At 43.2% G+C, this 12230-nt stretch overlaps 1 protein-coding gene across 1 annotated transcript in view; it reads left to right on the top strand.

Annotated features, from left to right (window-relative positions):
- LOC144822741 (uncharacterized) overlaps positions 1-12230 on the top strand; it is a 2085503-nt gene that overhangs the window by 1729566 nt on the left and 343707 nt on the right. Inside the window, exon 101 of the mRNA XM_078680596.1 lies at positions 595-714. Coding sequence (XP_078536722.1) covers positions 595-714 — 120 coding nt within the window. The remainder of the gene's footprint in view (positions 1-594; positions 715-12230) is intronic.

Raw genomic sequence — 12230 nt, 5'->3', positions numbered from 1 at the left:
ATTTAGAGTGAAGAATCAAAAAATGATCGAATGGTAACCCAGTTAGTTATTTTATCATAATCCCTATCAGGTGTGGTATTGTTTTTTTGGCGGGCTGGAGATGGCATACCACTCAGTGACTTTGCTACTTCCAGGTGAACACCTCTTGTGTTACTACTTGCACTTCATAGCAGGAAGTGCTGGAACTCTGCATGGTTTCACCCCTGAGGTAGAAGCTGAAGCCCTACCCCATGCTGGCAGAACCAGAAGCAGGAAATGCTGACACCAGAATACGCAGCAGTGGCCAATGTATAAAGGTGCTAGGATTACCTCCCCAACAGGAGTATCGCTTCCTTGATCCCACAATATCCTGCAGTTTCAATGTTGGTTCTATCAATTCACTTAGGAAGTGGAACTATTTCTGTTTTAGACAATTTCTGCAGTCAGCCATTTTGTCTTTTGAGAATCAACTATATCTCTTTTTGTGTGAAATTTCTAGTTGTAACTTAATCGTGATAACATCTGCGCCATAACCTTGTTTCCTGGTGGTATGGTGTTGGCTTGTAATTGATAAATACATATGTTGTAAAGTAGGAGTATTTTCTTCTGTTTCAGGTTGGCCCTCCAGCTGTTGATGAAAGTAGTTTGTCCACGCATCTTCGATCCTCTCATATTGGAGAAGGCTACGAAAAGGGACTAGAACTGCCAGAGACCATTGAATATGGACTTTTACAGGTAAGTGCTTTCATCGCAGAAATCATTCTCCAATTTTTGGACGATGATATCTTGGTTTGATTGAATGTACAGAACACAAATATGCTGTAGTTTGCCAGCTTTTGTGGCCATTTATGCGAAGGTCACTCTTTGGATTCCAACACCAATGTGTAATAACTGCCCTCTAATTCATGTGCAAATCAAAACATATCATAGATGTTTTTATTTTTCAAATGGATCAATCTATGTTTAAGCATGTTAATACATACTTCCTCCCACAGATTCCTCCTGTCTCTACAGCCATCAGATTGAATGTGGACAAATTCCACATGTTCACATGTGTTCCCCAGATGGCTCCTGTGTGGCTATGGAGCCATGTAAGTGTTATAGCTAGAAATCACAAATGAGCTCCACGAAGGCAGTGCCTTCCCTCTTACATCAGCTAGGCTTTAACTCATTCTCCAAGTGCCAGGATCTCAAGTTTGCCCAAGTTTTTCTGCTGGTGTTTCTCAATGTTTTTATCATTTTCTAAGTGTTTTTCCAGAAATATATCATCACTAAGTCAATCTTAAATCACTGTTCATAGTCAGTGTTTCAGTCTCTCACTAAAATTGCTATGAGCAACGTGGAGAGTCAGTTTCCACCCGTAGGTCATGAGCCAGGACCCCAAATTTAGGCCACTGTAACCACTTAGGGGGCTATGCTCTAAAATGTGTTTTTTGCAAGGTATAGATGCCTAGAGATGGAAAATATGTGATAGCAAAGTATTGATTTTCATATTTTTGATAAATACCATACAAATTCATGATAATATGTGGGAAAATACATCAAATTTTACCAGATTGCTTAAATTCAATATTATTTTAAAATACTTAAAATTATTAATTGCAATAATAACAATATACTGGCACATGCATCAAGGTAGGCTTTTGCGATTCCTGAATTGCGATTATTAAGGAATCGCAATTAAGGAATCGCAATAGCCTATGCATGTAGGAATCGCTACACAAATAGCAATTCCTAAACATTCCTCAATTGCCACTCGCAAATTGCTAGTAATTAAGGAATGCCTTCCCAATCCCTTCCCAATCATTCCTATGGGCCTACAGGCCCATATGAATGAGTGGGAGATTGCATGCACAATTTGCAAGTAGTAGTAGGTACTCGCAAATTGCTCATGCAATTTCAAGGGTGCAGGGGCAATTAATTGCGAATTCTCAAATTGTGTGTGCCTTGACCCTTCATGCCTCAAGAATTCCCTTTTTGCAGACGCAAACGGCAGATTTTTGCGAATCGCACCATTTGCGCTCCCAAAAATGGTTGATGCATGTACCTGATAGTCCTTAAAATAATAACAATAAAACCTAATTGTACTTCTCATATATTGATATTGATTATATGCATAATTTTCACTTACAATTTCAAATAATAATACTTGTTATATCTTTAATAGATAATGTATCTCATGAGTGAATATAAATGTAATTTTATTATTCACATTCGTCGTCATCATCTTCTTCTGAATATGTGTCTTCACTCTCTGCATCTAGGGCTCTAGCACTGATGTTAAATCCTGTCCAACTGGTATTATCTGTGCGCGGTCCACTTCTTGTCTTGTAACCACCCAGTTCATGTTCTTGTTTTGTGCACGCTTCAATTGGGCATCACATTCCGGCATGACTTTGGCACTTGTCATCAATGGATAAGGCCTAACTCGTTCACCAGAAACATACATGAACAATTCTTCATTATTTGTGGTGGTCAGTGTTCCTTGCTTTTGTTTCTCAATGCCTGGGAGAGGAGCTTTAAAAGGTTGTGGTCCAAACAACTTGGGCTGCACATCAATACCAGTGATTCAGTGAGTTGTCCCCTTACCAGTAAGAGTCTCTGCCAGCCTATCAATATTATCCCATGCTAAGTTATTGAAGATATGAGGCTGAATGTACGCTGGAAGAACAATTTGCTAATTTAAGATAGCAGCAAGTTTCTGCAGACACAAAGCGGTAACATTTTCTTCCATTTGTGACTGTGAAATCACATGACCAAGACTGTTTAGAGAGCAAATGATCATTTCCTGTCAGCTTTTTTTTACAGCGTATGGGAGCAACAATTAGTTGGGGGTTTCCGCTGGCCATTTGTCACTGCATATATAATGTCTTGAACTAAATGATTGCATAAGTAATGTAAACCTTTTGGACGGCTTTGGCGTTTTCTGGGTCTCCAGTCAGAAGTCCTAATAGGAACTGTTTAAGTTAATCAGGCATTGTAAATTAATCTTCATCAATGTCAATGAATCTTTATCAATGGCCATTGTATTGATGTCAAGTTTGTTTTAACCACTGTTCTTGTGTGCGATGATATTTTCTAAATGATTTTGGGCCAGATGTAGGTCGCCCAATACCGGTCAGTAATGGCCGAAATGACCGAATTTCGGCCGTTACCGACCGGTATTTGGCATTTGGAATGTAGGTGGCCTTTTTGTAGGATTCGATATTTTACCGAATCGGTAATTAAGGAATCGGTAAATTGCCGAATTCTTAACATACCGATTCGGTAAATTACTGAATCCGTAATGTAGAGGGCACTCAAGTGAGTGCATTCCTCAGTTAAGGATTCGTTATTAACCACCAACTAAAGAATTCACCTTTGGGCAAAGGGAGGAGTTCAGTAGCAAGTCCCCCACATTTGGAAAAATGCTGGTGGTGAGGGAGGTATTTTCCCTTCTTGTCCTTGAGTAAAGCAGGAAGAGGGGTAGATGCCCTTCTCTCCCTGGCCCTATGGCAATGCCATGGAGGAAATAGTACAATTCTCTCCAATGCCCATACGTGAGGCAGCCATGCGTCTATACAACTTTTCCCTATCCACAGCAACAGGACAGAAGAGTTCATTGTTAAAATCTACCAGCCAGAGAGGCCAGGCTGTGTTTGTAGCTACCCAAATTTAGTATGACCAGGTTAGAGAGGGTGCGGGAGAAAGCCACTACTTCCCTCTTTTTTTTTCTCCCCAGCCAGTTAGCTATATGCTCTGGCAATATATTCTTTGGTCAAGCCCTGCCAATAAAGGAATGAGGCACCTGCTGTGCTGCTTTATTTTTCCTTTTTTGTCCCACTGTTGTCAGACACTCTTCAGTCATACCTGCCCAATCTTGTGAAATTAACAACATTTTGATAACAGAAAATGTGCAAATTTAGTTGAATTTTGCCCATGGAAAAAATATTTCACACATGCGTACCCGTTAGTAGAGATATTATATTTGTGTAAAGCAAAATTCAGGCTGTAAACCACACCTTTGTGAAGAAGTGACAGCCCCATAACACTCATTAAAAATATGCACTTTACTTATTTTTTTACATGCCGCTAATTATTTTAGTCTCACACGTTTGTACCACTGTAAAGATAGCAGATATTGTTACCCAGTTCACTGCTACTCAGTTCATTGACCTTAGAATGATGATAAACTAAGGTGACCACACAAGTTTGAAATATTGTTTTTAGGCTCTAAAATCATCTCTGATCATAGGTATGACAAGGCAGTCCTATAGATGCTGTTCCAAGGTATATATATATATATATATATATATATATATATATATATATATATATATACTGGCAGCCCGTCCCGACGTTGTCCCGGTATGAATTGCTGCCGGCCAGTAGTATATTGTTTTGTAGGATTTCCTTTTGATAGCATTTCTTATCTGTGACAGGCCTGTGAAACGCTCCGATTCACAGTGCACTGCTGATGCACTTAAGAGTGCGTGTTCAGTAGTGTGTGAACTCGAGTTTCCCTACTTTATTTTTCCTGCGCAAACTCGACAACATGGCATGAGCACAATTTACATTACAGAAGAACACATTCATGAGTGGTAGGCACGGGGAGACAAAGCGATTTGCCTGGAATCACAGGATGTTGAGCTGATGCCGAGATTCAAACGTAGCTCCCCAGCTCTAAAGTTCGCAATTTTAGAGGTGTGTCTAAAAGTGTATGTCGATGCTGGCCATCAATGAGAGAGACCTGTGCATTTTTCAAATGGGTGGTGAAAAAATATGAGTATGTTGCTGGAGATGTGGGCCGCTGTGCCACCAATGCCACCGGGGGAGGGTAAACACCCATTATTCCGCAACTTTCTTTCCGCATACCATCACTCCGCATACTTTCATTACGAAAGTACCATGACTCCGCAATGCCATTATAACGCATGGCATTACATTTTATACGCTTTTACCACGCATACATTTACAACGAAATTCGTTGTAAATGCATGAATGGTAAAAGCATATATTTTTTTTTAATGTTTGGATAAGGTAAGTATGGGTATAGGCGTATATGGTTTTGGGTACTGAGGTATATGTTTTGGGGTGTTTGGGTATTTTAAGGGTTCAGATATAGTTTTGGGTAATGGGTACAGGGGTAGTTTTAGGGTTTAGGGATAGGTATGGGTTTTGGGGTACAGGGGTATTTTTAGGGTTCAGGGCTAGGTTTGGGTTTTGGGGTATAGGGGTATTTTTAGAGTTCAGAGGTAGGTTTGGGTTTTGGGGTACAGGGGTATTTTAGGGTTCAGGGGTAAGTTTGGGTTTTGGGGTACAGGGTTATTTTTAGGGTTCAGGGCTAGGTTTGGGTTTTGGGGTACAGGGGTATTTTTAGGGCTCAGGGGTAGGTTTGGGTTTTGGGGTACAGGGGTATTTTAAGGGTTCAGGGCTAGGTTTGGGTTTTGGGGTACAGGGGTATTTTAGGGTTCAGGGGTGGTTTTGGGGTACAGTGGTATTTTTAGGGTTCAGGGCTAGGTTTGGGTTTTGGGGTACAGGGGTATTTTTAGGGTTCAGGGGTAGGTTTGGGTTTTGGAGTACAGGGGTATTTTTAGGGTTTAGGGATAGGTTTGGGTTTTGAGGTACAGGGTATATTTATAGGGTTAAGATGGGTTAGCGTTTAAGGGTGTAGGGGTATTTTAAGGAGTAAAGGTGGATTATGATTATCGGGTGCAGGGGTATTTAAAGGGAGCAGGGTGGGATTAGCACACAATATGAGACATGGCATTGGGGCGGAACGTACCACACGCCCTCAGCATTTATCAAGCCCACAGCACACGCCCACAGCACAACGCAGACACGCCCACAAGGGACTACTTTGCTGGCACGGTTCTTTTACCTTTTAAATGTATATGGTGGGCGTCTGCATAGCCTACGTCCTTCTGCTGCAACTGCCCTTTCCAACGCTGTATTGGGTATTGTGATTGGTGCTGTGGTTCCTGAGATTACCCGCCTCAAAGGTTTGGGCTCTCTCTTTATTATATTAGTATATATATATATATATATATATATATATATATATATATATTTATTTACAATATATTTACAATATATTTACAAATGTAAGTTATATCTCATCATCCTGTGTGTGGTGGTACCACTATCCAGGATATGAAACGTATTGTGTTGTAACTTTTTTATAGCACTTACAACCCCAATGTGGGGCTCTGAAATGCTTGCCAACATGGGGTAGCATGCTACGCCCTGTAGGATGTATGGTTGAATGTGTTCTTTGTTTTGACCCTGTATGGGAAGTATTAGCATGTTGTGCGTGACTACCTGGGCCGGTCGTATGGCGGTGCAACCGGTGCCTCCCCACTGGGTGCTGAACTCTGGTGGTGCTGTATTTTGAAATGTCTGGTGGTGTTAAAAGCACAAGCTGAAGAGTTCCTTGTGTGCCGAGCTCAGATCCTTTTATTACTTGAAGTTCATTAGTCACAATCCTACTACAGCACGGTGAGCTAATAACTAGTGTAGGACGCTGACTTTCTATATAGTGCACTATAATGAGGTGCACTGTGCGGGAGAGTCCAGTTAGACCCAGATTGGTATACAGACGCAAAAATAGATATACAGTATATTCTTGGTAGTGTGGGTGAGCAGTTAGTCTTATCGGAGGGTAGTGCTAAGCATTTGTTCTACTCACAAAAGTAATACATGAGACACACACTCACAAATAAATCCAAGACCAATTTACAAAACATAACACAGATTTTAATGTCATTTTTCAGACCAGAAACTTTGTTCTACGGTAAATAATGTTTAAGATATGTATTTTTCACGTTCGCAAAATAGATCACTTTTGTCTGCAATTGCACACCATTGAATTCAATGGGAGAAATTAGAAACATTTATATAAAACCATAAGTTGGATTTTGAGGTTCAACTTCGGTAGAGACCCAAAGTTCCACCGGTAGAGGCTCGGGAGAGTCCCGGATTCGGCCAGGAATGCGTTGCTGAGGTCGTTGATAGCTGGTGTGCTACCGAGAACTGGGCCACTTGAAAACACATTGCACAAGGGGACTTAAAGGTAAGTCCAAGGGGTCCCACACGAGTGAGCAGGTCGCAAGTCCTTCAGGACCACAGGAGCAAAGCTGGTTCGTCTGTACCCAGGCCAGGTGGGCTGGATGCAGAGCAGATAGGTCAGCCAGTCAGGGCTTGTCAGGGTATCCTTGCGGTCAGGGGCAGGCAGCTTGGAGAGGTGATTCTGGGACATCTGGGCCACTCACGAAGTGGGTCACATGCATCTCTCGACAGGTGCATGATCCATGGGCAGTTGGAATCTGGATTGGATCCTTCATCCCAGTGAATTCTGCAGAGGTTCCGGTATCCCAAGTATTGGTGTGGTAGCAGTAGATCCTGGTGTCTCCAGACTTGGGGGGGAGACAGAGTTGATCCTCTGGGGCTTTTGTACTACTTTTGGTTCAAGTGGTGCGCCAGAGTCACCTGGGCAAAATAAGTTAGGAAACTGGATTCTGCTGGTTCGGTGCTTGCAGCGTGCAGGGAGTAGTACTTCTACTCCAAGGGAGTTTGGCGATTTTTAGAAGGCTGGAGGAGCTCTGGGGTTCTTGAAGGCTTACAGTTGCAGGATGAGACAGCACACCACGATTGTTGAGTCTTTAAGGCAGCAGGCAGTGTACAATGCTAGTTTTCTGCAGCAGGGCATCAGTCCTCGTGTCAGCAGCTCTCCTTAGTCCTTATCTTCTTTGTGTCCATCAAATCTAAGTTGCAAGACCCAGGGATGCCAACTAAATACTAGTTTTATGGGCATTAAAGAAAGTGACCGGTGTTAGCCAATTTGTCTACACCCTCTGGGTGACCACTTTCTGTGGGAAGGGGCACTACCATGACCCTAATAGACTAATTCACCCTCAAATCAAGACAAAAGGGAATTTAAACGTGGGCTCCAAATCACCTGCCCCAACTCAGGGGTGGTGCTGGTTAAGTGGGAACCTACCTCCTAATTTACCTAATTTTCCCTCCTGTCCTCCCACCAAATGTGGAGCAGGAAAGGCGGGTTGGCGTCCTCCACTAGCTGGAGCCGAATGGGCACATTTTAAAGGTGGCATCGCCTTTGAAACTTCCAGACTTGGAAGGCCAACCTGGCCTGGGGAAGGTGTGAAGCACCTCCGCACAGAGCCGGCTTTCTTCCTGGCATGCAAGAGCACTGGCTTCCACCCCATGAGGTCTGGTGTTGGCAGGCTGACTAAGATTAGTAAGAGACCACACCAGATTTTGGTAGATTTTCAGGGGACACCCTAAAGGGTCTCCTGTGTGCATTTATTAAAAAATTCAAAACTGTCATCAGTGAGGTTTTTTTAAGACAAGAAGTTTGGTACCAAACATCTTTGGGTATAGTGAAGCTATCATGGAGCTAGTAAACTTGTGATGACAAGTATCCAGCCCATGGACTCTCTTTGGCTTCCCTGTGCACTTACAATATCCAAGAGAAGACTTAGATATTATAGGGTCACATCTGCTCATGCAGATATGTCCACACATGGGACATAAATAATGCACCCTGTCAAAGGACTGTAAGGCCTGCAGTAGGGGTGACTTTACTTACCTATACCTCATGCAGTGTCTGTGGGCAGGGCACACAGGGATGTGTGCCATGTCGAGACTTCAGTTTTCTCTGCACCAAGACATGCAGCCTGCAATGGCAGTTTGCATAAACTTGGTGACCGGCCCCTAGGGTGGCACAGTTGGTGCTGCAGCCCTAGTGGACCCTCTTCATTTTCAATACCCTAGGTACCAGGGGTACCATTTACTAGGGACTTATTGGGGCTGCTGAAGTTGTGCCAATTGTTGTACAGTTTATAGGGAAAGAACACAGGTACTTGGAACCTGGTTAGCAGGAACCCAGTACACCTCTGTCCAAGTTGCATCGAAAACTAGGCAAAAAGTGGTGTATGGGGTACTGCAACAGGAATCCAGTTTTTCACAACTAGCATGAAAGAGCTGCATGCTAACTACAAGACATAGCTTAGGTACATATGTTTTTCCCACAGTCTTTCCTTATCTTGTGGTTGTTAAAGAGTGTTCGTTTGCATTTAAATCCATTCTTATTAGTAAAACTATTCCAGTTGGCATTTTCCTGCCTTCCGAACCAGTGTGTTAAATTTTAAATATTTAGTTTGTACTTCTTCAGACCACTACTCTTAAAATGTAATGGTTACCACTATGGAATACATGACTCCTTCAAGTTGTCGACTTAATTTTTTTATGTATCATTTGCTATATACTGATCTACACAAGTATGGTTAATAGTGTCTGCAAAATATGTGTGTGATGAATAGTGCTTGAACTTCCTACATTGAAAAGAGTCACACACATGGCAACACTTTAGAACATGAAAGTTGGAGGTTTTGAAAAAAGAATTAAGAGAATGTATTTCCCCCATTGACTTCTATTGAAGATGAGGCAATTCCAGACAAGAGACCAAAATAAAGCCATTTTAACTGTAAATATTGGGAGTCTCCTCACTGAATAATGTCTATCGGCGTGTAGCACTATAAGAGAAATTAAACATGTTGGACTTGGCCCTTTCTGCACTGTCATCCCCAAACCTTTTGCCTTCACCCTCCTGTTCTCTAAACCCATTTTTGTTGGCTTTTAGGACTCTACACACTTTACCACACTGTGTCCTGGGCCTTTAAATTAAATGCTACTAGTTGGCTTCCAGCACTGATTGTGCCACTCACTTAGGTAGCCCTTTAAACATGCCTCAGGCCTGGCACCGCAGCCTTTGTGTGCAATTTTAAACTGCCATTTCCATCTGGCAAAAGACATTTTTTGCCATGCCAAAACGTTCCTTTTTAATACATACAAGTCACCCCTGGGACAGGCCCTAAACAGCCCACAGGGCAGGGTGCAATGTATTTAAAACATTCTTACATGTCCTGGTAGTGAAAAACTCTTAAATACACTTTTCACTACTGCAGAGCCTACATCTCCCAAAGGATAATTTTTGAATTACATTAGTACATTTAATAAGCCTTTCCTTGCACCCGTCGGCCAACGGCCGTTGCAAGCTCTACCTTCGTAGTGCTGTGCACGTCCGTTGGCCGATGCGGCCCAGCCCACACATTAGAACGCACCACAGCGGAATTGCCGCCGTGGTTAAGGCGTTAAGCTGTCATTTCAAAATGGGAGCAGGCAATTAGTTCATGTTTGGTGTCTTTGGATTTGTAATGAAATATCCTCTCGGATTTTAAATTTAAATGTTGAAAATGGCACTTCTAGAAAGGTAAGCTGACATTCTTAGTGTGCTTATGTTAAAATATGGAGGAGCTGACCAGGCCTTGTTCCTCTGTCTCTCCAGTTGTGTATACATTTAGAAAGTTGGCATTTTCCTGCCTTTAGTGCCTGCAGCTTCTCTCTGGGTCACATGGCATGGTGTAGTTGACAGTTGAGCTTTGTGTAGTCCCCTAGACAGCCACAAACATTTGAGAGCTTAAGTGTGCCTGGATGGGTCATCACTGGACTGATGGGGAGAGTGTAGTCGGGCATAGCCCTACTTACACTTTAATAGAGTTTGTCCTGTCTTCACACAAGGGGCTGCATACCCTTTGTAGGTAGTCTGGAAACAGGACAGGGAAGCAGGATACCTGGGGACTTAAAAGGGAAATCTCTAGAAGCTTCTCCCTCCTTCAAGGAAGGCATGGGTGGAGCTCATGGAGTTCACTCTGCACACTTCCGCAGACTTACTGAATAACTCCACCCCTATAGTCTGCAGATCATGCTTTTTAAAATGCACTCAAAATGTGTTGGTTTGACTTGGCCCCTTTTGCAGGGTCATCCCAGAACTTTTTGCCTTCATCCTGTACTTTTTTATGACCTGTTGTTGTTGGTTTTAGGACTCTGGGCACTTTATCACTGCTGTTCAGTGCTAAAGTGCATGTGCTCTCTAATGTAAACTTGGTAAGGTTGATCTACACCTGTTTGGCATATTTAATTTACCTATCAGTCCCTTGCACAGTGGTATCTCATATACACAGGGCCAATATATTACATGTTACTGGTGGGCTTGCAGCGCTGCTTGCACCATCCACCAAAGTAGCCTTTTAAACCTGTCTCAAGCCTCTGCCACTGCAGGCCCTGCACGTGCAGTTTAATGTCACTGTGACTTGGTTGGATGCCACATCTCTAACTCCCCTTTTACTACATATCAACTACCCCTAAGGTAGGCCCTAGATAGCCCGATGGGCAGGCTGCGGTGTAGATAAAAGGTAGGACTTGTGCCTTAACTGTGTGGCATGTCCTGGTAGTGACAAACAGAGGGGTAGCATGATCAAGTTTGGTATGTTTGGAATAGTGGTGATAAATGCTGCGTATTGGAGGATTTATTATTACTATTTTAGAAATGCCAGTTTTAGAAGTAGGCATTTCTGTGTGCTATATGTGTTTGGTCCTCCGCTAGGATGTGTATTGACTGTCTGGCTTTGGAGTGACAGGGGCTGGGGAGGTGCAGTGGCTCCAGAGAGTCTGGATGAGTCAGTGCTAGGCTGAATAGGCCTGGTCTTCATTTGGAGTGGTGGAAGGAGTAGCACCTGCACCTGAATAGGTCTGTGCCTACCTTCCACAATGATGGCTCTGCCCCCTGTTGTGTGTCTGGGGCCATGGCTTACACTTACAATGGGGAGTGTTGTGCACACAAAGATATATATTTTTTTGTAAAAGTAGATTTTATTAGTTTTGCAAAGTAGAATGAAAGGAAAACATACAAAGAAGCGGCAAGTTACAGCAATATAGACAGGAGCTCTTAAGAGCCTCAGAGGCAACCTTGAAAGCCATTCGTAACAACAAAGTCCAGGAAGCAAAAAGTCTGCAATGACATTACTGGGAGAGTTCCAGCCAACAGGCGCCACTTAATGTCTTGTCGCATGTTCCTCGAGGAGGTGAAGCTGCCTACGAAGTATCACAAAGTATATGCAAGCTTATAAAGTCCATCCTCCGCGCTGCAGTGGCGCAATGCAGAAACCAAACCCCCCAAATTCCCCCCCCCATCCTCCCGTCCCCAAGGCCCCCCCCTCTCCCCCCCCGGGTGGCAGCGCCAATCTGTATCATATCACACACTACATACTCAGCATTCGTGCGGTCAGACCTGGAAGAGGTGAAGTGCCCTTAGGGCCGGTGGACAGACAGCCGACGGCAGACCCTTCGACAAAAATCTAACCAAGGGTCCCCAGCGGAACATAAAGTTCTTAAAGTTGCCCATAAAGATGTCC

This window comes from Lissotriton helveticus, chromosome 3_1, assembly GCF_964261635.1.
Source record: "Lissotriton helveticus chromosome 3_1, aLisHel1.1, whole genome shotgun sequence".
NCBI classification, from domain to species: domain Eukaryota; kingdom Metazoa; phylum Chordata; class Amphibia; order Caudata; family Salamandridae; genus Lissotriton; species Lissotriton helveticus.
The sequence above is the reverse complement of the archived record's forward strand: the minus strand, read 5'-3'. Positions and strand labels throughout refer to the sequence as shown.